Here is a 25,344-nt window from a genome sequence, read left to right as displayed (position 1 = left end):
GGGGCGGAGTCCGTCCTGAAAACGTGTTTGCCTGATCAGCGCAGGTTACACGTGTACCTCTACCGACACCTATACGTACCTACACTCAATTCGTCAGCGTAATAAAACGAGGAATTTTTCTTCCCCGTTGAGGGAAAAACAACGGGCCAAAAAAAAAAAAAAAAACGAAAACTGCAGTGAAGAAAGAAAAGGGAGAAAAAAATTAGAGGGAAAATAAAAAATGCAAAGGGTTGCTGCGAATGAACTGTAAGCATGCACGACGGAGCTTGAAATCATCTGAGAAAAAAGGAGATAACACGAGTCACGGCAGCTTTTATACTCGCGACTCGTTCCTTGTAAGCTTTTTCGATTAATACCGCTTAAACTGCGCGTGAATTAGCTTAGTTTTATTTTTTTTGTACGTACGGTAATCTTTTTTGGAGTAAATAAATTATTGAAAAAAAAAACGACTGAAAAATATCGATCGGAAACATTAAGAACTTAATGATCTTGTCATTGATCGAGGTACAATAATATATCTGAACAATTTTTTTGTATTATAACCACCGTAAGAATTAAGATCGCTGAGCTTATTTAAGCTCAGGGTCGATCAGACGCATCTCTGCACAAAATACGGAGATGTATCCGATTCGTTTGCGCAAAACTGTTTCTGAACGCTGATTTCCGGTGTCGTTATAGCCGCCGTAATACCTGCACAGCCAGTTATAAACTCCGTATCGCGATTCGTGACGTTATTACACAGCTCTTCGGGGACGAAGGCTAGATGACGAATTCAAATTTCGAGGTATGCGGCAAGATAATTTCTTATAGCAATATAATTTTGTCGTGCGGAATACGGTGTTGCAGGGCAGGGGCTGTTCAGCTCGCCTCTCGAGGTGCGGAGTAGCTGGTCCTCCCAGCTGTCCTCCCACCGACCTGAGATTACAATAATTATCATTCTTATTTATCCTTCTCTTCCTTTCCCGCTATTATAGTTAACTCAATCCATCCTCGACGCAATCTCGAGACGCGCAACCCGCCAAGCCGAACTCAGACCACCCCGTAGAGTTGAAATACTCATTATCGGATTCGAGATGACGAGATTCGTCCGGGAAAAATCGCAGGAACTATTTCAGCAAGGCTTAACGCGTAATCGATTTTCTATGCCTGCGCGGTGAGTTTCAATTACTCGCTAATTATAGTCGAGTTCCGTTTCGAGTTTCCTCGAAATCAAGTCAGTCTTCACATCTGAAAATGTTATAAATTAAAGTTGAAACGAAATCTCGAACATTTTTTTTACCGGCGACTGAAATCTGTGAAGTGATCAACGAAAATTCGGGTGATTTTAAAATCATTCTAGCAATTGTATTCTTAAAATTGAAACATTTTTTATTTCAATATTTAGGTCTTGTTACTTTAGAAACTTCCGAATGGAAAAGAAATCAATGAAACTATATACGAATTTTCATAGAATTATCGCGAATGAAAATTTTTTTACGGAAACGTAGAAAAATCTTGCATTCAAAAAACTGGACTATTTTGTGAGAAAATATTTGATACACTTTCTGTAAAGTGTTAACAGAAAATAGAATATTTTCAAGGGGTGTTTCACCGGAGCAAAAATTGACACCGTGATTACGTGTTTCGTGATTATTTACATTTTACAGAGTAATTACGAGAGATTAATTGAGAAATGAATCTCGCATCGATTACGTGATTTCTCACGATTTCTAAGATTTCATACGATTTCTCAAGATTACAAAGAGATTCCTGTAACCGTAAATGATTTCCCATAACCACCAATGATCTCTCGTCGATTACTAATGCACAATTTGATTTCAACATTTCCGATTTCATTGCGATCTAGGAGATCAAAAAGCGATATCGGATATTACGGGACGATTTCGAATGACGTTGAGACCTCAATCGGTTCGACGAATCGCCCCTTGTAGATTCTACACGAAATAAAAATTCCCCAACGCGTGTTTCAAACCCGTACGATGTACGCAAGACGAACGACCCGTAAGAATCGAGCGACAAACGGTTTTCCTCGTTGCAGCAACCGCGGTACGTCGTTCGTTGAGCGCGTCGAACCGCGTAACGTATTCCGCACGTAATTTTTTTCCCTCTCTTCTTGTAATCAGATACTTACCTCTAAGCGCGTTCGTTCGTGGAACTCGAAGCAATCGTGTCTCCTGCCCTGCAGAGACCATTCAGTGGGTGCCCAGCTGTTTCCGGTGGGCGTAGACGGGCAAACGGGTTCGCAATTCCTTTCTTTTCTCCTACGGAGAACGCGACTCTGCAGCGCAACCGGTGAAATGCAGCGCAGCGCCGACTCCCAAAGGACTCGAAACCCCAGGATCTGCTCTAGGCCTAGATCCGCGAGGAGAGAGCAAAGGGTGCCGCGCCGCGTCGCCCAGGGGCGTAACCGGCGCCCCCTGTTGCGATTTGCCGACGGGGGCCCCTCGGCGCTGGGCGCCCCCCGAATTATCTTACCGGGAGGCATCCGAGCCTCGAGGACGCGTTATTGCTGAGCTCTGGTTTCGTCTCAGCACGCGCTCCGCGGATCGCCCGGTCAGATCCATTATCGGATTTGCGAGGCATTATTCCGTTGTTTGAACCGTATTCAAACCGAATCTCCCAAACGAATTGACTCAATTTTTCACGGCAAGGCATTGCGCGTACATATTTTGTTTCGACAAATTATTATGGGCGGTTTCATGCCCCCGTGGAAAGGTAACGAGCATCTGGACGGCGACTGCGATCGACCATAAACGATTTTAACTATTCCGATCAGATATTTCCGACAAGTTTTCTCAGGGTTCTAGAATGGAAAAAAAAAATTCTTCTAATTTCTTACAAATATGGACATAATTTCAATCAGTCTCATTGTCGGACAATAATTCCTCAAATTCAAGTCTCAACCACACTGCAGCTGATTTCTAACCAACGAACGCCGATTTTTCATCCGACCAAGTGTGCGAAATCTGAAGAATAAATTAAAGCTCGTCTTCGCAAGGATCTGATGAAGTATAATGTATAACTCGCGCAGATGACGGGTTCCCGGTACAAGGAAGAAGAGGAGACCATAAGCTTGGCTCAAGCATCTGTGACGTGTGCCTTGTGGTCGAGACATGCAGTCGGTTGAATTTCAGCGTTGAACATGTGGTGGAAATATTTCCGAACTCGACACCGATCCTCCAAGATAATTGAATTTCTTGGCAATACCTGACGCGGACGTACATGCGTGCGAATCCATCGAACTATTATACATATAATATGTATGTTTTCTTATGGCTTCGAGGGACAGATGCGACTCGCATATTATTACATGTATACCTACATATACCTACGTTATACATATTTGTGGGGGGGGGGACTAACTCCGCAAGTTACAAACGTTTGCGTTTTCGCTTGTACGCTCGCACAGCTGTGCGGAAAAACACGTTACACACAGGTATTATTATGTTTTATAGTATAAAGCCTGCTGCAGAAAATTTGTCCGTTCTGAAACAAAATTTTGAACGATTCAGTAGTGTTGTGCAAACTTGATCGATGTTTTTTAGATAGAATATCGCATACTTTTTTCGATCTCTACTTCAAAATTGTTCGTTATTATCGGTAAAACAGCTTTTTCACTAGAATCAGGTATAATTGTAAAACTGGCTGTGATTCTACTGCATAGGCCTAACGTTTGATCAATTTTTTTACGCATCTGGAAAGTGGTTCGCAAAAATTTAGCGAACTCTGTTTTTCCGAATTTCCGATTCAGACTAAATGAAAGGGCAAAAAATGATTCGGGAATTTCCAGCGTAACTGCCATAAAATGAAGGTATTCGAACGTATACGGTCAGGAATTAACCGATTCGGGGGAAGAGCGGGCGGTTCGTCGTGAAGATGATCAGAGCGGCGAGGGGACGAGGAGCGAGGAGTCAGGCGCCGGGACGAGGATTGCCAGGGTCATTGTTTCAAACCCTCGCCGCCGACAAAAGGCGGATGAAAGAAAATAGAGAAAATAAAGAAAATAGAGAGCCCGTGGGAGTGGCTGCCCCGGCATTCGGGGAGTCCTGACCTGCCCGGTAGATCCGCGCCGATCCGCAGCAGCGGCGAAGCTTCTCCTCCACGAGGAGATCCTGCAGCGGGGCCGCAATATGCGCTACTTAATACTTGCGGCCAGATTTCCCTTTGTTCAACCGCCTCGTCGCACTCCCGTTGGTCACTTCGGGTCCTTCGGAGGGCGCTGCGGCATCTCGAGTCCTCGGCCATTCGCCCGATCCACGTCCTTCGAGGTCCTCGGTACCTGCAGCCGTTTACCCCAACTCATTAGGCAGTCTTAATGCGCAATTAAATTCACAACAGGCTTCTCACGTCGGTGTTCCGCGCTTTTCAACCACCTCAAGACTCGCGAGGTTAATGCTGCAGCAACGGCTAGGACAAAATTTTACGACTCTACTTGCGCAGTAATCCTGGAAACTCGTTTTTAATGCTTGTTTCGCTTCAGGGAAGAGCAGAGCTCGTTTGACTTTATTTAAATATTGAGCGTTCTTCGAATTAGCGAAATTTGGTCTAAGTCTGACTGATCCGTGGTCGGAATCGTTAGACAGAAGAACGAGAATCGTTCAACAATCATCGGAGAATTTTTAGTCAATGTACGAAAAACGAGTCACGAGTCGATTTGGTTCCCTTATACGAATTTCATCCCAATTTCTCGATCGGTCTCGTCAAGTTTGACCTGCAGTGTTGAAAATTAATTTTGATCTTTTAAAATCGGCCCCACACGAAAGGCGAGTATTCGTGCGACATTAAATCCGTTGAATTGATCTTCCCCGTGGCGTGAAGCGAGTGCCTAAAGCCCCGGGATTCGACGATCGCGTGTCACTTTTCTTTTTGACACGGGGCAAAGCTGCAGTGTGCCGAGCGCCGCCTACACACCCCGCCAGGATAATTCCAGCCTTGCCGCACTCTCCCGGAGCTGCACAGGGTGCAGGATAACACGTGCCCCGGGAGTCCTTGGAGCACGCGTCCAGGCGTACCGGGCGTATCGGGAACCTCCCAGTCCTCCGAAGGTCCCCGGGGTCTTGATAGGTGGTCCGGCGTCAGGAGCGGGTTCCAGGACGCGACTCCTCCTCTCGAAGGACCCAAACCCAGCGGCATGTTCGGGCGAGATCGGGGCGAAGCGAATGTATCCATTGACGAGTTTGAGCTTAGATTTACACGCGCGTAATTCGGCAGGTTTTCCTGGTTCGAGGAAGTCAATCATCGACGCGACTCGCTACGGCGACGTTTAACGAAAAAGGCTTCGACATTTGACGGTGATCGATAAGCAATGACGAGAATCGGAGGTGACGTTTTCACCGATACGGTCATGATACGGGCCCGGTAAGAGCGGTAGGCGGCCGTTTGTAATAAATTTTAATTAACATAAGGAGCCGGCGGCAGTGAAACGCGTAACAAAGGGATCGGTAGCCAATTGCAGAAGGCATAAACACACACGGCTCATTAGCAGCGGAAGGAACGGATGGCCGGCGATCACTCGGCCTTTATAGTCGGAGGTGGCGGGAACGTGAAACATCCTCCCCTCGGAGGGGCTCAAGATCTTGGTTTACGACTGGCGTTAAACCGGCGAAAACACGTGTGGTCCTTCGCGTTTTTCATCTCCTCCGCACCGCAGCGTTTCCCCGTGTACCATTACCCGCGGCGTGAACGGAATCGCTAATTGCCAAACGAGGCCGCGACTTCGTCTCGTTCTCTCTCCGATCTGCCGCGTACCTACGCGCACCTTCTAGAATTTTTGTGTTATTTCTTTTTAATTTTTTTGCGTCGGCATTGACTGACTCGGTATTCTCATTCCGTTTCCAGCAACTCAGGTGCAGGCATCTAATATCCGAGTCTTGAAGGAAGTTATGGTAATAGAACGGTAAAGGGTCGCGTCCAGAAGCACAGCTGCGGAGAACAAAAACGCGGCGTATCATAACGGAATGGAAGATATAGCTGGCGGTTGAACGAGTCGAGGATTCTTGATTAATAATTGTACCGTAAAAAGATGTAGATCGCGTGGAAAAAGAGACGAGAGCGAAGGAACGTCAAAGAAAGAAAATCAACGGTTCCTGCACCCGTTAACGACGTCGAGACGTTAAACGTCCGCTTTGCCCGGGTCATAGACGAGGCTAGTTAGCGATAGCTGAAGCCGGGTTGTTAAAAATACATGATCCTTGCGGGGCTGATTCGGTGCAAGCGTTATTATGCTAATGGCGGAGATATTCATCACTCGTCTAACTAGATAAGTAGAGACAAAGAAGGATATTGCTCAAAAAATAAGGCGAAGAGGAAGAAGAAAGAAGAAGAGGTGCCCGGTGAATATACATAAGCTCCTCGGGAATTACCGCCCTGTCATTACACACATTGCGCTGCTAGATCCGAATGCACGACGTTGCAGTTGCAGCACGATTTCGACCGATTTGTTAATATCTTATAGGTGCGATGTGCGTCCGTCTTACGGTTTCGCGGCTGCTACACCTGCTCAAAGTTACCACTTCCGAAGGGAATGATTTATTCCAAAGCCAGGGAATACATGCTTCGGCTACCTTCTCATTACTCTCATCGAACTATGTACCGATTGCTTATGCTGTTTGCTTCTCCACTTAACAAAGAATCCCATCGCGATCCGGCAGCCGAACTGCACACTGCAAGGAAACGGTATTTTCGATACTTCCCGATGCTCTTTGTTGTTCCGGAGTCGCAGATCTCCAAGAAACGTAGACGTGAAAAAAAATATAAAATTTTGATAAGACTTTTTATGAAAAAAAAATAATATGACTCGGCAGCTATTGTGAATTCTTGAGGAGTGACCGTGGTAAAAGATCGGTTGAAATTTCAAACTTGTCTCAGAATTACGCTTAAAAACGAATACGGAGGTATAAAGCTGGGGTTACTTTTTTCTCGAACAACGAGGCATCCCTGCCGTGGTTTTTTCCGTGCTTAACGATATGCCCGTATATGCTAAGCTACAAGGTAAAGTTGCCGAGTCTGGTAATTACACGTTTGTACTGTACCAGTAAAACGTTTCTTTACGCTTTTGCCTATCGAACGTCGATTGAATTTATCGCAAGTAAGAGCTGGCAATTTTGCTGAACGTTACGTACCTGCCCTGCCTCGCAATTAGTTTGCGCAGCCATATTGCGAGCTGGTAATAATTCGACATCGATCCAACGTTTCTACCGCGCATAACTACGCGAATGGGCATCGCAGAGCGGAAGTAAATTGCAGAATACTTTCAGCCGCTGAGAAGCGAGTCGACGAAAAGAAAGCGCGCGGAAAACGTGGATGAATTAAGTCTGCCTGGAGTTGCGAAGAGACAGGGAAACGATGTGAACGATTTTACGGAATCAGTCCAACGAGTGAACAAAAAGTAAAACAGTTCAGCAACGAAAAACCGCTAAAAAGGGGGGGACATAAATATGCGGAGAAAAAGTCTGAGCTGCAATGGTTCGATGAATATTTCAAAGTCTGATAAAAATGGCGGATAACACGAAGGCAGGACCGTGAGGGGTTAAAACGAACGTCTGCACGACAGCAGAAAAGACAAAGTAGTAATCCAATCAGTGTCGAAGGGATGTAATTACATAGCGAAAGGGGTTACCTGGGAGCAATTACTCGCTTGCAATTAATTAAATAATGATATAATTGCGCTCGGAACGCAATTAGCTGATTGATACATGAGATCCCTCGACTATGGCAGGTATATCGAGCAAGAAACGCGAGGGGAATTGTTTCATAGAAATTGCATGCCGTGCGGAAATGTGCAGCACGTTGTACCCGCAGGCAGGGTTGTAATTTATTTCCAATTTGCATTCAATTTCCAGCTTTCTAGATTTTCCGAACTGTGCCGCACGTATACGCTCCGCGCAATTTTATGCATCAAAGCGCTAAGCGGAATTGTCAAACTTAACGATCCCTCGCTAATACCTCAAACCGGCAAAAACAACGCGTCGTGAAAAATGACATGCACGGTGCGTAAACAATCATCCGCAACGATTCTCAACAAACAGACCATCGCGGTACTTTTATTTTACCTTTTTTCTTTTTTACGCGGACGATAAATTTCCGAGTCTCCATCGGATCGGTTTACCGTGTCTACGTAATATACGAAGTGCGAAGGGCCGCGTGTTGAGGATTTGGAACATCGGTTATCGCGTGCCGTTACACGATTTCGGGACCCATTTCTTATCGCCGTGCCGATCAGCGACTTTGGCCAAGCCTCTTTTCTCCGGCAAGGATCGCGAGGATGGCTCACCGATGAAGGTGGTGAACCTGTCGCGGCGAGGGGGTTTAGGGGGCGGTTGGTCCCGGCGCCAGCGGGCCCTTTGACGCCGAGCGGCGCTCTTCAGGTAGCCGCAGACGCATTAGTCGCTCTCGCTCCTCGAGGGTTCTCTTCGTTACCGCTCGCTCCCCCGATGCTCCCTCGATTCCAGAGCGCGAACCGCCCCCACGTCTTGTTGAAACTATCTCACACCACGCGAAGAACACGATGAACGAGTTTCCCGGATATGTTATGCGTGTCGATTACGCCGGTGCCAAGGCGTATTTATCAGGATTTGGAGCTATCGTTGCTATGGTGGTCATTTTCTACAAATAATAAACTACGGAAGAAAAAGAAATTATGTTAAAATGGTGGAAAATGTCAGTGAGTTTTTAGTGTTGTACTGAAATTCTCGCGTACCTACTGAATTCACTCCTGTCGAATATGCAACCCGAGTTCTTGCGGGTATTTCAAGATGCATTCGAATGCCGCACGGCTGCGGAGCGTCCCATCGTGCGAAATAGCGAAAGGAAGCCGTAGTACTTACGATTGTTTCTAATTTTTTGTCACGAGTTGTTACTCTGTATTGTGATTAATACGGTTTCTTGATTATTCACCTGGCTGGGTTATAAATTTTCCAAATACGGTACGCGACGGAAAATTAGAAAAATAGAAAAACCAGTTTTCTTCTCAATTCTTTAAACGGGTGTATTTGTCCATTAAATGTATTAAATAAGCCGAGTCACCAAAGGATTTCGCCTTGCAGCGGTTCTATTAAATTAATCTCAAGTCGAGAGAATGAATCATTATTTCTGATTGATAATCATATTCCGGAAAAATGAATCGCATCGTTTCACGATTTTTTCACTTTCTTTACTTGGCAATGCACGACTTACACGTGCCTGCTTGAAATTCGCTAAAAAAAAATAAGAACTGAGCGGAAATCGATTGCGTATATTTTCAAACTACGGAAGTGCGTAACTCCGCGATTCATCATCGCAATTGAGAAGGTAATAAGACTAATTCGGTTTGGATCCTGGTAGAGAGACGAATGGATGGACCGCGATGTTCCTGCACAGCACACGTGTCTCGATCTTGTAGGAGACTTTTTGTGTTATAGTCGTTCGAAAGGAGGCTCCTCTCAAGATGAGCGCCTCTGATCTTGGCGCCGACACAGAGAGCCAAATCATGCCCTCATTATGAAGTAATTAAAACCCATTACTAATGCTATCCTTTATTGGACGCGCGAAGCGACCGCGGCCGACAATGGACTGCCAGTCAAACCCTCGTCTTCGACTAGCTTGCCGGCATGTAGATTCGGGCAGTGCAGCCGAACCTCGCCTAACCCCGGCATGTAATCTAATAACATTACAACGTCCAGTCGTTGGGTAGTGTTATACATTGAACGCCAGGACGAAACCCTCACGCGCCTCAATATCCGCTCTGTGACGAACTACGATGCAGGATCGGATGGATACGCGTTGGAAACAACATTCCGCAGGAACGGCGTTGATTGACTTTCACAAAACTGATGTCAGGCTCCACTCACGGTGTCCACGTTGAATATCCTTGATTCGATTTCGCCGAATCGATGGTGAAGCAATCGACGGTGCGACGATCACAGACTTGCCGAACCGGTGTAAAATGTCAGTTTCATCAAAGGTATCGAATTACCTATGAATCGTCTTCGGAAATTATAACCAGGTTACTTTTTGTTAAATTTTTACCCAATTCAATCGCCGGATCGCTATGAACCGGTTCATCCGCGAACTCGAATAAGCTCGACCGGGATCCTCAGGCGAAAAAAAGCTCGCCGAGCCCGCGCCGGAGGAATTGGAATCCGTGACGAAGTCGACGGCGCCAACGGCTGTTCTAACTCATTACACGATTTTCCGCGCCGCTTCCGTCGCAGACGCGCGGAGCTTTAGGAGAGAAGAGAAAGGAGGTGAAGGAGCAACGGTGTCGAGTCGAACTGCCGCAATGCCGAAGTGTGGATGTTCCTAAACACTCGAACAAAGGGCCGGGGAGCCGGTATGTCACGCGCCGCCTTTGTTCGTATCAGATCCTCTGCTTCATCCCCTGTACAAAACCTACCTGGTGATTAATTGCCACGTGTCCTTAGAACTTGGACTGACATTACACCCCGCGGGGTGTAAACGCAGCGAATTACGGACGTGGACAAGGATTCGGAACCTCGAACTTCACTCGCAAAGCTGCTTGGGATTGATCACGTAGTTGTTGAAATAATGCTTCACCTGATGGATACTCGAGAAATTGATGGGAATTTTTTTTTTAGCAGATGAATTGGAAGTCCTTGACGACCGAAGATCTCAAGTTTATCTTCCTTGGGTGTCTAGAGCTAATATTTGAGCAGATAGCGAATCGTATTTTCACGTCTACTTTCCGAGGAGGTAGGGAACTATAAAGAAGAAGGGTCTCGGGTGGTGATTAGTCCTACGGCGCTTCAAACCGGCTCAAGGATCATCCCGGGGAACCGATTTCGACGAGGATGATCCGTGGAAGCATGGTACCGGGCTGCGGAGGATAAACAAACAACGTTCATCGATCAACCTAATGGCGGGAACGAATTTTGGCGCCTGAGGGTCAGCTGTCGGTCAGTCAAAATAGCTTCCGAAGTGTCTACTGGAATGTGAGAGAAAAAAGAATTTGAAACCTCTAAATGAGAAAAGTTTCTTCAATTTCAACCACCGTCTATTGTCTTTGGCGTCTTGCTCTGGGTAAAAAATGGTGGATAATCGATTATGTCTGATCCAGGATTCACCGTTGAAACTCATGGAAGCGGGCTGAAACAATGAGAGAAAAACCACGGGCATTGAGAAAAGTGGTCGTGAGCCGTTGACGGGTACGAGGACGAGACGGAGATCTTATCGGTCTAATGGTCAGAAGCCGTACCCGTAAAGTCAAAAGTCACTTGCCGCTGTGCGTCGGCTTCCTTCTTTGTTGCCGATGAGCGCTACGCCGCCCGGTAGCAGCGTAAAGACGCGAGGAAATCTCAACGCTATCAAATTGATCTTTCTCGGACTCTATTGCCGGAGGAATCAGGCCAACGAAAAGGAAGAGGCTGAAGTTTTTGCGCGATGAAAGCAAGAAAATGCTTTCGATCGTGGCTTATTCGATTCAAAAATCAAAATCGCAAGTCACGGTTAATTCTAGGCGCTCGGGATGATTCTTGATTCTATACCCGATCGTTCTATTCGCTCGACCATTGTGCGAGTATGAACGTAAATTAACATTACGCAAGGTCTGACTGTCGGTATAATTGCCGACTGCTCTAAATTCGTTATTTCCCGAAGTAGGAAACGAGCGGTATACAAGCCAATAACTTTTGAAAGCCGTCATTAAGCCCGTTTGTGAGGCATGAGGAGGAAGCAGATAAACGCAACTGGAGATCAGTATAATCAGTACCGCAGGGTCTTCGGATGATCGTTACACGAATGGAAAACAGTGATTATTTAGCGTGTAAAATTTACAACGGGGTTGAAAATCAGCTCCCACAGAATGAAACAGACGCCTGATGAAGAGCGCGTGGGATGATGGTGGGTTTACACAATATGACGACTGTCATTATCGAGGCAAAAAGTGCGATTGTTAATAGTCGAATGTGCGTTCCGGGATCTGGGGTAAAAAACGTCCGTCGAAAGGCTGGGAGCAGTCCTCTACGGTTATTAATACGAGTTTAAACGAGCAGTGCGGATCACATCGTATCGGTTGTTAACGTCATAATTAACCACGCTGACACAGGCGTGAAATTGAGTTGACAAAAACTGGTGGAAATTGCCGGTTGTCGGTGTAAAGATCTCCTTCGCGTTTCCTACACCCGCGGCATCGACTCTACTCACAAGCCATCAACCCGCAGGGTACGTACCGAAGCTGGTGAACTCCGCGACCCGCGACACCAAGAACCGTCGCAATAGGATTGTCGATTAGAGCTGCTGGGCGGATATTAATGCGTTATTAATGCCTCGTCGAATTACCTGCGCTCATGCGCTCTCTGTATGCTTTTATACCTTTCCCAGAGCTCTTTGGATCGTTCCAAGTGTTTGAAGAGTCCGACTAATGACACGCCTCCGCTTCAACTTGCTGCTTCATATTCGTTTCTGGCAACACGCGCTCTAATAGCGTCATTCACACGCTCGAAATTATAACCAGCAATGCGGATAATTCAGGGGTATCAAATAAGAGGCGGAGTTTCTTTTCGTTGGTTTTTGTTTCTGTATGTCAATGACGAAACAACGCTGTGTATCTCCTGTGAAGAGACCGAGATTTTTCCAAAACACCTTTAACATAACGGGCGAGTAGTCTGTGTGAGGCAGAAATCAGTTCAGATCTCTCTGCAAAATACACAGGTTTTTATTGAATTCAAACAACCCTGTAGAATGAGAAAGTCGGAATTTACTATTTTCGCATGAAACGTTGTAAATTTTCAGCAATATATCTTTGTGAAGTGAATTATACCGTTGGTATAAAATCGAGGTAAATCATATTTTTGACCTTCGTATTCTTTCGCCAATAGTTTGCCCGCTACTGGATACCTGAATATGCGCGTTTCGCTTGGCCGACTATCCAAAAAGTTTCTCAAACCGTGGTCTGCACTGAATACCGACTGTAGAACTACGTTGAAATTCAAAAGTGAGATAAATCGCGAAAAGATGATTGTAAAACGAAACCCTAAAAAGTTCAGCATATGAATATATATCTCAGTGCAATAAATTTCGTTCCGCTCATCCTGAGGCTGAGTTTAAACATGATAAACATCTGTAACACGATGACCATACATCTCGCTTCAATGATTTATGCGGCGGTATCATTCTACGGTGGGTTCAGCATTGAAGAACTGTGTCAAAGAAGAGCGATTATGTGCGAGGGCGAAGGGACCGTTCGTGAATATCTTCGGTACAACCCCTGCAACCGATGAATTATCCCTAGGGATACGGTCCAGATCTTTGGCTCATTCAAGGATCGAAAAGCGAATGCATACATGACCGTAGATTTCTTAGCAAACCTTCCATCCGCGCTTTCGAGCCAACCTCCTCCGGCTCCCCGTTGCACGCGCCATTGTCACAGATTCTCCCGGCCCTTTGAGCCGTGTTCGACCCGTAATTCGAAACTTGAGTAACGCAACGAGGCAAGGCCCAGTTAACACCCGAGGGAGCCGGAAGTGATGGAATAATACTGCAGAAAAAATTAAAAACAGGCTTTAGGATGTCGGGTACTTTTCACCCTGCAGTGCTCCAACTCCGCGATATACAGGAATTCAAAGTTTTTGCCGATTTTTCGCCTTATCGTCAAGCCTTCCTGCGATAAGTTTGGCGATCCGTAGTCGCGCCGGTTGTTGGGCGAGCGAGTTGATCAAAATGAAAAAAAAATAAACAAATAAATATGCAAACAATCGAAAAATAAACTACGAAACAGAGCGAGGCTATGATTGTTTAGTTGGGGTAAAATAAAATACGAAAAAGAGGAAACCACGGACAGATGCGCTTCCGAATTTGTTTACTACCGAAAATACGGTGGGAAGAAATAGGTGTAAACCATCTGCCGGTTGGAGAGCGGCTCCTGCCGCCGCGCCACAACCTCACAGTTGCAATCAAATATATTTTCAAAACATCGACGAACCTATTCCGTGGTCCTGCTTCGATCAGATATCCTCGTATCGAGCAATGATTGTAGTTATTACGGCCCCCTTCGTTTCCATGAGAATTCAAGTTAGTCGAAGCCTGTTATTTTTGACTATACGCCACGCGCGAGACTCGGCGATGTATCCGTAACTAGCGGGCACATTGCACGTATACCGTTGCGAGAGAAAGAAGTCAACCATTGGTACCGAATTTTCAAAAAAATAATGCTTTCATTTCCGACTAATCGCGAGTCGTGTTAGCTGATTTGTTTGTTCGGTACGTCATTGGCAAGCTTACCGACTTCCGGTGACAAATACGGCGCACGCGTTGCCAATTTTCTCGTAACAACATATGTTTTTGCAAGCTATCCGACTCCGAAAAATGGGAGAAGATAAACAGTCGCGGTTGGTTTCTGGATGGAAATAACCTGGCGAGTCATTAAAAAGAAAGGAAGGACGGAGGAAACGTAACAACACCCCGCACATGATACATGCACTGACGTTGTCCACTGGTTGTTTCGTAACCCGAAGCCGGCGGAAGGACCTTTGAGGATATCGCGTTTCGGAAAACAAATGGCCAGGACGATTACCTAAGCCGCGTTGGAGTTTACGACCATTTCCTAAAACATCAACGATGCAATGAACAAGAACTTGTCATCGTTCTCGGTTGCGTACAGTCGTGTCGTTCGGACAGCGAAGAAGATCACGATTTAGGAATTCGAGTTAAGCATTCGTCTTTGGCGGCACGATAATTCCACGATGCTGCGACCGAATTTGGACTCGTCAGAATTGGCACGTGGCCATTCGCGCATACATGTGTGCACCACGGTGACATTCCGTTAGGCACAATGAGCCGAATGACGCATCGGTGGGCAAGCCGGCTCTTCGGTTCCTGCCCAGACCAGCCCACAGCCTCCTGTGCATTCGGAGGTTATTCAAGAGTAATAATAAGCCCTGCACCCTTGTACCTTCCAGACGTCGTGTGCCGCTAGGGTGAGATCGGCAGCGGTTCCTTCGAAGGAGCGCCCGAGTTCCGTAACCCCATTACGGACAATCGCTGTTAGCGTCTCCCGGAGGAGGAGCAGCGCCCGTTGAAACCCAGAAGAAGCTCGGGTGACAGGAAGGAGTCCGCGGAGGAAGGTGGCATCGGGTTTCCAGTTTCGCAACGCGCATTTCCGGTCCTCGGGCAACACACCCATCAAAAGTGCGTAGGTTTAATTCTTGCGCAGCGGCTCTCCCTCCTTCTCCCTCCCTCTCTCTCTCTCTCTTTCTCTCTGTCGCATGCCTAGTCAATCGCAGTCTCAGTCATTATAGGCACTGCACGAGTAGCTCGTGCAGATCTGGGCGTGTACCTAGATCCAAAAAGGGCGAAGAGCCGGGACAGCTGCTGCCAAACCCTCGGCACGCGTTCGTAAATGACAAACCAACGCCCGCTCTTGCGAGGCTATTACGGCATCCTTAGACCGCTGAAACGATTCTCGAATTTCATACGCGAATGCTGCGTCAAGCGTCACTTGTTTCTTTTCCGAAACGCAGTAGCTGTAGGTCATTTCTGTAATGATTTTTAAATATCAACAGGAGTCAGCGTTGCGTGCAGAAGCGTTACAAACTTCTCGACAATCCACCGATCGTTCGAAGAATAATTCGTGGTGAAACTGGACCATCCGTTCATCGAGATAACGAAAAACGCTTTCCGATTCCCACGAAACAACGCATAGCTGCGTTATTGGAAGTGGAAGCGAGGCGACGGCCGTCGGCCATTTTGGTACCACACCAGCCCGAGGCCTTCTCCGCATTGCGCCATCTTTTCGAATCCAAGCTGGCATCGCGAAGGATCGAGCGGAGGAGGCAGTCTTAGCTCGTCTAGCCAAGATATGGAAATCCGTGGGTAATAACAGCTCGGAGTGGCAGTCGCAAGGGACGTTGGGCGTGCACGAAACGAACCGGCGGCGAAATGCTAGCGCAGCTCGCTCATGCCGGGAGCCGCGAAGTATTTTCGAGGAAACGTTAGTAGATCCGTGGCTGGTCTCCGCCTGTTCGTATGGAATTAAGAGAGCTCGGCGGACCTATCGTTTATCCCGCATCTCGCCGCCTCATGCAAAATTGCATTTGCCCTCCGGTATTTTTCCCTCCCCCCATAATAACCGAAGGACTGCCGCACCGCAACGTCGAAAGCGCCGCGGATTCGTGGTCTCCTAATACGCAGCGCGATTCCCGCGGTGCCTCTTCGGTCTACGCGATAAATGGTCCCGAGTTTTTGGGAATATCCTGGAACTCGTGTATATACATATGTTGCTGGAAATAAAAATATGTAATCAGAGTGGAATTAGGCCGGCTGTATACAGGCTTAGAAATTCGTCGGAGTGCCGCGGAGGAGCAGCCATCGTCTTCTTGGCTCCGCGTACCCGCCTCGAGGAGTATAAAACAAGCCAAGATATCATCGCGAGCTTGTCGAATAAAACTATAAACCAAAGGAAACAATTACCTCGACTGCCTGGCAGATGCGGCTAATGATAAGTGGTCTGACTGGCTCTGCAGCAGCCATCGTCCTTCCTTATTTCCTTCGGCTTATCCTTGCCTGGCTTCGCGTGCTTTCGCTCATATATTCGTCTCTCTAATTTTCTACTTCTTCTTCGTCTGCTTAACTCCGTGGTTTCGTCGCTCTCTTTTATTGCCAGGTATCAACTCCCTGCCTCGTTTTTGATACGTCGGTGCAGACGCGTACGTATCTTTGCAGGCATCTCCTTTAAGTTGCGGCTTCAAACGCCGCAAACTAATCGGTCTATTCCGTTTCTCGTTCCTATCTGACATGCGGCAGCGATCATTCGCACCTCCTTTTCATATCTTTACGACCATCTTTTCTACACTACTTTTGAGCAACCGTTTTACTCGCGAAAAATGCAATCAGCCATTGACCAAGAGGATTCTACAAGCCAAGAAGTGAATGACTAACCTAAACACTGTGAAATTTTGGATCGACGCGAAACAAAATATGATTGATAATACGTATAAAGTTCCAATTTGATATGAGTAATTAACAATTACTGCACTTTGCACACATGAAAAATATTTTCATCGGGGAGTTGCAGTTTCTCGACTGCAGAATTGAACGAAACTGGTACAGACGAAGTGTTCGAAACGAAGGTGACAGGCTATACCAGTGCAAAATTCAGTTGCGTTCCGACGACCGCAGAATGAACAATTCGTAAAAGCTCAATCTTCTTAGGCGGATCGTACAGCGGTAATTATACCTTCGGCAGTTATCGGCAAGGCGCACGCACCGATTATACTCGGCAAGTAAGTAATGTTATAGGTATATTCAAGTAGCTAGAGCTGGGAAAAAGGATCGGAAGAAATTCTCCTTAGCGTTATACGCGTACCTTTGCAGTTAACTGTGCGGACACGGTCGTATGCGGTACCCGCAGCTACTTGGCCGCCTGCCCGCAAGTTAAGGAGGATCTGATCCTTGTGGGCTGCGGATCCTCAAGTACCACGAGATAGACAGGCGGGTGTATATATAGTCGTGAGTTTTTATGACAGGCGTTCTACGTGAAACCGGTAATTACACGCCTGGTAGATTTTGCACTTACATCCATCAAACCACACATGTAATCAGACATACAAATCCGGACCTTACGTGGCATTATTTACCTACGTGTAACCACGCGCAATCGCCTTTCGTGTATATTCATGTCTTAAACGAGAAGAAGTCTTTAGTGCCGCACTTATCTCTGCGTGTGGCATCTCGGTTCCGGTGCACGGGCACGTTGGATAACTTGATAAGAATTTCGACGCAGAATGTTGCGGTTAAATCGTTCGCGCCAATTGTACTCGGGCATCTTGTATGTCCTTGTCAACGACAAACCACTGTTAAAATAACCTAGGTGCACTTGGTTGTAAAAAATTATTTCTGAAAACTCGTGCAATCGCGGCAAATCATTTGATTTAGGCATAATCAAAGCTGAATTAATTAACTACGAGACAGAAGCTCGATAAGATCTGCAACTGCAATAAGCTCCAGCCACTGAGATCCAACATTTTTATCAGCACTGAAACATGGTATAAGTTAAACATGCTCCAACGACCCGTGATTACAGTATCATATCATGAATATGTGATTGATAACGTGTCATACACGTTTTACACTGTGTAAGAAATATTTTATTTACCCAATTCAAATACGATCGCTTACCACTCTACGATGTCCTAAACTTGTTACAGTTTCCAAGTAAACATGAATCTTTTTTTGATGGGGTATTATGACTTTATATGCTTTTGCACTGACCTATAGTCAGTAGACTTCTAGACCGGAGTTTATAATGCCTATATTTAGAGACCGGATTTCTGGAGTGTAAGTAATGTAAATGGATACATCGTTTCCTAATTGGGTACGGGACTTGAAACTGTTGGCACTCATCGAACCACAATAAACATCAAGCTTAACAGGAATGAAAGACAAGGGATAGAAAGGAAGCAGCGCCAGTACACCCAGAGAAAACATTTTCCTTTTTTAAGCAAAATCAATTTTTAGACGCATTTTGTAGAAAATTTTCCCGTAGAAACACAAAATTTTATTGTAAATACTAAAATTAATGAAATAATTCTTCCAAAATTGCAACAGAAAGTAATTGAGCACCTACAATATACTTATAAATACGACATCCCAATATTAATTTAGTTAATTCAATGAAATATTACTCTGGTAGATTCGTCTAAGTCGCTTCATGCTGTTCATTAAACTATTGCGTAGATAAAGATTGGTAAAATTTACGAAATCACGAGAGCTACTAATTTATTATCGCTATCCAACGATATTTTACAGCGTAAGGCTATAAAAAAAATTTGATGAACTGGCAAAATACTCTTTGTAACACCATTGAATCAGCCTGTCGATTCACAATGGCATATTTCGTTGTCATTGTTTGACGTGGCACGTAACCCATCGGTCGGATATATATTAACCCTGAAATTTTGTTGCTAAGACGAAATTTTATTTATTATTTTTTTCAAGTGTACAAAAATGAATAATCAACTCGTATGTCGCAGCGGCAGGATATATACATTATCTTCATTACTTTCATTTTATTTGGGGTTAAGCTTGCAGGTCAATGAATCGGGAGCTCGCATATAAAGCCTAACGGACTGATTGTACCGTGATTGTTGAGCTTGCCGGTCATATGGAGAGATCCGTAGTGTCGCGTACCGTCAACTATAGGCCGGCCTGGCATCCACTGATTATATCCAGCCTTTTCCAAAGCCTGGTCATGAATGGTGACGTACTGCACGTCTGGTTCGAAGAGACAGTGAAAACCAATGCTGGCAAAATCGGGCCAATCTGACCCAATAATTGGTTCCGATTTCTTGAAGATTTCCGTCACCATGTTCGCTTCGGCCACGGAGTTTAAAATGGCTAAATGACCGCCCTCATCGGCGCAAATTTTACGAGCTTTCGGCCAAAGAACCGCTTGAGTGTGAACCTTGTACCCAGAAGCAGCGCCTGACGGGTATCTAATAAAATTACAAAAATGACGGTTATAAAACGTTGAAAAAAATAAAAAGTGTAAGGCTTTGAATCATGCGATGAGCAGTTACGTGTAATCGTTTCTTCGGTTCGCTGATTCGCCGCTTCCTCGCCGGATCCACGGCATCGCTGAATTTTCGGTCGTGTAAACTGTACGGAATGATAAAAATATTATGTATAAAATTATGTTTTAAAAACTAACGTCGAATCTCAGTATAAGGTCCGAAACGTCCAACACCTCAACGTTTCAAATTGCGCAATTGAGGATCAAGATTTCAAGTGGTCCTTCAAGTTTTTCTCATTTTTCGGATAAGCCATTCGACACTGCTTCGCACAGATGTTGACCATTTTTGGACATTTTTCAAATATAATCACTTGTATACAAGTTTGCATTTCTCGTTTAAAACACTCACCGATTGTTGGATTATTGTAGACCCAGATGTTGGTGGTATTGCAGGATCCTTGTTGGATCAGGGTCAGTGTGAAGCAGAGCAAAACTTGGATGGCTACAGACATAGTAGCCGTTTTTGTGGACACGGAGACACGGTAAAGACTGAAAGTTTCGTCTTCTTCTTCTTCTCTTTACGCAAATAGCTGTTCCCAAACTATCAGCGAGAGAATTGTAACTGAGTCTACAGCTCATTAGACACTCATAATCACTGCCAATTCCCGCATGAGTTTATCACAAGGCAGCTGCAGGTCACGAGGTTTCGTAATAGTTTGTTTATTAATATTTTTGTAATTCTGGGTAGTTCTCTTATCTGTACCGAAATGATGCGGGATATATCTTTGATCGTCACTCCAGACGTTGAAATATTTTTTTCCTCAGAAATTCTTGGTACGATATCATATCTACTTAATTTATCGTATTCTCTTTACAATATGTAAACAGGAAAATTTTTGAAACGACAAAATTCACCGACACCTGTTATATTTGTACGATATAATTTAAATGAAGCACATTTGCCGAAAAAAATTTATTGATCAGGTTCTTTTTCACAAACACAAATATCCTCACCATTGTTTGCACGAACATAGTTGAACCAAATGGACGTAATTGTATGCAGACATTGATTTTTCACTTAAATTTTATTTTTCTTCTCCGTGCTGTCTTTTTTCTTTAAATCAAAAATCAATCGATCGATTTATTCAAATGCCTCCGTGACGTTCTTCTTGATTGTGCGCATGATTTTTGTTATTAAAAATTGTAATACGCGAGAATCTACAAAATGTATATACAAATCAACAAAAATCATGAAGTAGAAAGAAATAAGCTCATATTTTATATTAGCTGGATTAGTTACACATATATGAATTATGCAGATCATATTGTCAAATATCTGTTTGGCTGGGAATGCGAAAGCTGCAGGTGAAAAAGCAGCTATAAAAAGAGTGCTGCTCAATGCTCCTTGCAAGCGATATCGTACTTCACCCCTGGATTTTTTCCCCATTTCTCATGATTCTGATCGGGGTAATTGAGGGAACGATATTTTTATGGAAAAATGTGGTACGAGGGGTACGATGGAGCGGGCCGTGATTGAGGTAGGTGCATTAGTCTGATGAGGGCTTTCGTAAGGAGTAAACCTGGTAGCTCGACGACCCCGTGATCAGAGCCTCATGCTTATGTCGTGACCCGTACCCGACCTAGAACGCTGTTGCAATTTCAATACCGCCGGAAACACGATCTTCAACGCTAAAAGTACAGAGAGCGTGCTGCGATTCAACCCCCATTCCTTTGCGCCAAGTTGGTGAAACTTCCCAAGAATGCCAAAGAAGCTTGATTCGGACGAATCAAAGCAGGGCTCATCTGCGAGATATCGTAGCACAGTGAGTAATTTGAAAACGAAAATCGTACCGAAGGTGTTCGAAAAAACGCAGTAAGGCATTTCACGTCCTGCTGATTTTCTCAGCTCGAGGACAGAGGAGTACATGAGTCGATCAGGCGTGAAAAACCGATGTGAAAAGTTGGAATATCTGTACAAGGTACGTAATCGCCGTCTGACCGAGCTGCACGGGATTCTTGGTTGTGTGGCAAGAAAAATACCCGCAGAGATGTATCCGGCGTTTGCGTTGAACAGGGCATTACGTATGCGCACGCCGACGCCATTTTGGTTCGACCATTTTTGCCGATCAAATCTTAATTGTTGGCTGCCGGCTGTCTAAAGGGGCGTGGTTAACCACCGAGCCACGCGATGCACCGCGAACGCATCGACTCTCTTTCTCTCCTCTCTTCTCCTCTCTTCTCCTCTCTTCTCCTCTCTTCTCCTCTCTTCTCCTCTCCACACCGTTCCTGTCTACGACGCCGCGGCTCCGACTTGCGTTTCGATTTCTTTTCCATCCTGCTTCGCGGCTACCCTGCATGTACGTACCTACCTACCTTGTTCACGTTATTCCATTCACCCTGTGTACAGGGTGGTCTTTTTTAAGCAGTGTTGTTTTCACCCCATGTCGTACATAGGAACGTAGGGATTGTAAACCAGTGCATCCATTTTCCATGAAATGTTAAAGCAATGCTGTTAACTGACCAATTGAATCACTGTACTGATCTCTTTGCTTTTCGATTTTTCGATTGGAGCATATTGACGAATTCGAAAGACTAAAAACGAGTTTTATATGACCTGGTCGAAATTTAGCGTCTACATTTAACCCTGCAAAGGTTCGAATAAACTTACTTTGAAGGAAACTGAACCTAGAAATCCTACATTGACCCTCTAACACTTGAAAATTGATGTACAAACCTTACATCCAACTTCCAACTATTAAAAATTAAAGTATCAGAGTCTATTTTAACGCTCTCAGAATACGATTGAACCTATATTTTGACGTTTTTCATTCTACAGTTCCTCCATTGGACCTGTAACTCCTCCTCTATGGATATATTATTACAGCGACATGCAAGTGTTCACAGCAAACAATCCAATGGCTATTTCGACATAACTTTGATCAGCTTTAATAACGTTTGAAAGTTAAGCACTGCATTCCAATTGTATCGTCTTCAACATTCGTATGAATACAAAAACCCTTTCGACGAAAGGAGCTTCAAGTTGATAGAAACCCAAAATTCCACAATTTATGAATACAGTAGACTGGAATTAGATGATACTTATGAACTATAAATTTGTGTCACTGACAATAAATATAAAAACCTAATTTACAAATTAATCGTTTATCACATATCTGGATTATAATTATGTAAAAAAAAACGGAAAATAGAATTAAACGCACGTGTAAAGCAATTTCTATTCATTGGGACTTTCGTTCGATTTTATAAGTTTTAATCGTATTTTTTGTTTTTTATTTTTGTATTTCAATCAAAATCGAGGGACTTTATCCTCGGAGTAGAGTTTTGACCGTTAAGGGAGGGTTTCAAACAAGCAGGTGTAACCCTACCTCTGAAGATATAAAGAACGTTCTAAACACACCCTACTTTGAGCCTAAACGTGGTAAGTCGGCAAATTTCGGAGATTTTTAGCGTCTAAGAAAGGCCTAATATTGCAATGAAATAGAAGATACTTCACTATCTGTAAGTCCTCCGTAGGAACTCCCACGTAGGGTTTGAAGTAGACGCTAAATTTCGACTCGGGTGGACTCAGACTACTACAAGTGACTTCCAGTCGCTTTAAGCCTGCTATCAACAAGTCACTTCCAATGACTTGAAAATTTCAAACGCCCACAGATATAATACTTCAAAGCAGTTTAAATCTCATTAAGTAAATTTATATGTCACATGTAACTGGAAGTGCAACATTCAACATGAATTTACAAGGCTTGACGTAGGTACTTTGAAAGATAACTCCAATCATCTTCATGCAACTAAAAAAACAACATTCCAATTACAGAGAAGAACTTAAACCTTAAAAATGACGAAAGGAAACTAAGTAGTCATAATTTCCAAATTGAATAAAAATTCCACGCTCATTTTCCATGCTCCTACACTCTTTCGTATACTCTATAAAAATGATCACCCCGTATAAAATACGGCTGTACAAGTTGCCTGCGTGATATGCTAATGTAATGTAGAAGAGAAATATATGTATACCTATGTAATACCTATAAATAATATATCTATATGCATTTGGTAGAGGCGAGTAATTGGGGAGAAGCGCGGTAGTCGCTGCACTTATCCTCTGCATGCCTCTGCACGTATACGGAAGGTGCTCACTACCTCCGATGCGAAGGCACGCACATATATGCACGCGTAAAAATTTAAATACCGAAAAATATAGGTCCATGAAACCGAGCGTGAGTCGTCCAGACGCCGCCGGTGCATCCTGGTGTCTAGACTCAATCGTGCTGCGTTACCATCAACCCTTCTTACCACATACCCACCTCTCTCCAGCATCTCTATAATCTCTTTAGGTACACACGGCAAGGCTGGGACCACTTTTTCTCACTGTTAACGAAGGCTGAAATCTTAACGGTAATGCTGAAAAAAGTATTCGCCAATTCTTAAAACGCGATTATTTTTATTTGCAACCTCTCGTATATATGCGTGCACTGCATTTGCCTTCCGAGGATGGTTCCAATTTTTTCTCACGATATTTCCAACGGGTTATTAGAACTAATAATTATGATCGGTCTGGGAAAAGTAAGTAGTTATGTTATGAAATGGATAATTCAGAGCAGTGATATACATTTCGCGTGTTAGGTGAACATTGCATGTAAATCATGTCGACTTGCGTTCTAATATGAGGCGATAGTAAATTCTGATGGTATTAATACGTGTCACTTGCGCCATAGACGCATACAACATTACGGTGCTCGGCACTGTTATAGTTGTAACAGCATACTTTCTTAGCCGTGCATAAGTATTCCGGTTCGGTATTAGGTCTGAGATAATTAATTGGCTGTGAGACAGAAGCTCGATAAGACCATTTTTTATCAGCACTGGACCATGATAGATGTTACACGTGTGCCAACGGCCCGTAATTGCAGTTTCGTTTCGTAATATTACGGAATGTTATGCTATTCCGTGCGTTGTAGATACGCGTTCTACACTGAACGAGAAATATTGTAGTCACAAACGATACGTTACATTATTCGATCCAATTACGATCCCTTATCGCTTCGCGATATTCTAAACATCCTGCAGCGGTTGCGTCAAACTTCAATATTTATTTGAAAGGAAATTATAGTCTCACATGCTTTTGTACTGCAACGTTATACATTCGTCGGAACTTGTAATAAAGTATACATCCTGAGACCGGATTTCTGGGGTGTAAGTAATATAAATGGCTCCATCGTTCCTTAATTGGCTGCAGGACTCGAAATTGCATGCAACTGTCATCGAACTACATAGGATACAAAGCTTAACGAGAACGAAAGACAGCCAGTACAAGAATCAACATTGAATTAGCATGTCGCCAACGTAGTCGCCGTTTTTGTGAAAATGGGGAATCGGTAAAAATTGGAGATTTCTTCTACTTCTTCTCACGCAATTAACTGTTCCCGAACTGTCAATAAGAGAATTGGAACTTAGTCCGCGGCTCATTAGCTACTCATAATCGCTCGTAATTCCCTCAGATTCTTATCGCAAAGCACCTGGTTTCGTAATAATTTGATTATGACTATTCAGCAAGTATTGAAAACTTTATCTTTATACTACGGAGATGTGATTCTACTTAGATTACCACTGCAGCCGTTAAAAATTGTTTTCAATCAAAAAATTTTCCCTACACTACAGCGGCATAGTTTGTCGTATGTCGTTTATAAATTTCTAACAGGGAATTTCACGAGTACTCACTATATTTTACGATTTTTTTTTTTTTTTACTGCAGAATTGTAAGCTGCAATTGACTACAAAAATTGAGACTTGAGAATAATTAGCCTCATCTTTTACGTCAGGGAAATCGGTTACACATGCAAATATGAATGCAGAGCGTATTAAGTATCCGTTGGGCCAGGGAT

At 44.3% G+C, this 25,344-nt stretch overlaps 1 protein-coding gene across 1 annotated transcript; it reads right to left on the bottom strand.

The window, feature by feature from the left end:
- Positions 1-18,480: 18,480 nt before the first annotated feature.
- On the bottom strand, positions 18,481-20,081 carry LOC107219663 (hemolymph lipopolysaccharide-binding protein). The gene is made up of 3 exons (XM_015657948.2): positions 19,851-20,081; positions 19,509-19,587; positions 18,481-19,424 (listed from the first exon to the last, which is right to left on the bottom strand). The coding sequence occupies exons 1-3, from the start codon at positions 19,951-19,953 to the stop codon at positions 19,022-19,024; spliced, it is 585 nt and encodes a 194-aa protein (XP_015513434.2). The 5' UTR covers positions 19,954-20,081; the 3' UTR covers positions 18,481-19,021.
- Positions 20,082-25,344: the final 5,263 nt, after the last annotated feature.

The sequence above is a fragment of the Neodiprion lecontei genome, chromosome 2 (assembly GCF_021901455.1).
Source record: "Neodiprion lecontei isolate iyNeoLeco1 chromosome 2, iyNeoLeco1.1, whole genome shotgun sequence".
In the NCBI taxonomy this organism is placed as follows: Eukaryota; Metazoa; Arthropoda; class Insecta; order Hymenoptera; family Diprionidae; genus Neodiprion; species Neodiprion lecontei.
The sequence above is the reverse complement of the archived record's forward strand: the minus strand, read 5'-3'. Positions and strand labels throughout refer to the sequence as shown.

Bases quoted from the DNA above. Each gene is read 5' to 3' on its own strand.
- LOC107219663 (XM_015657948.2), bottom strand. From the start codon at position 19,953: ATGTCTGTAGCCATCCAAGTTTTGCTCTGCTTCACACTGACCCTGATC. The intron at 19,588-19,850 runs GTGAGTGTTTTA...CATTCCGTACAG, and splicing joins CTACAATAATCCAACAATCG to TTTACACGACCGAAAATTCA. The intron at 19,425-19,508 runs GTAACTGCTCAT...TAATTTTATTAG, and splicing joins AACCGAAGAAACGATTACAC to ATACCCGTCAGGCGCTGCTT.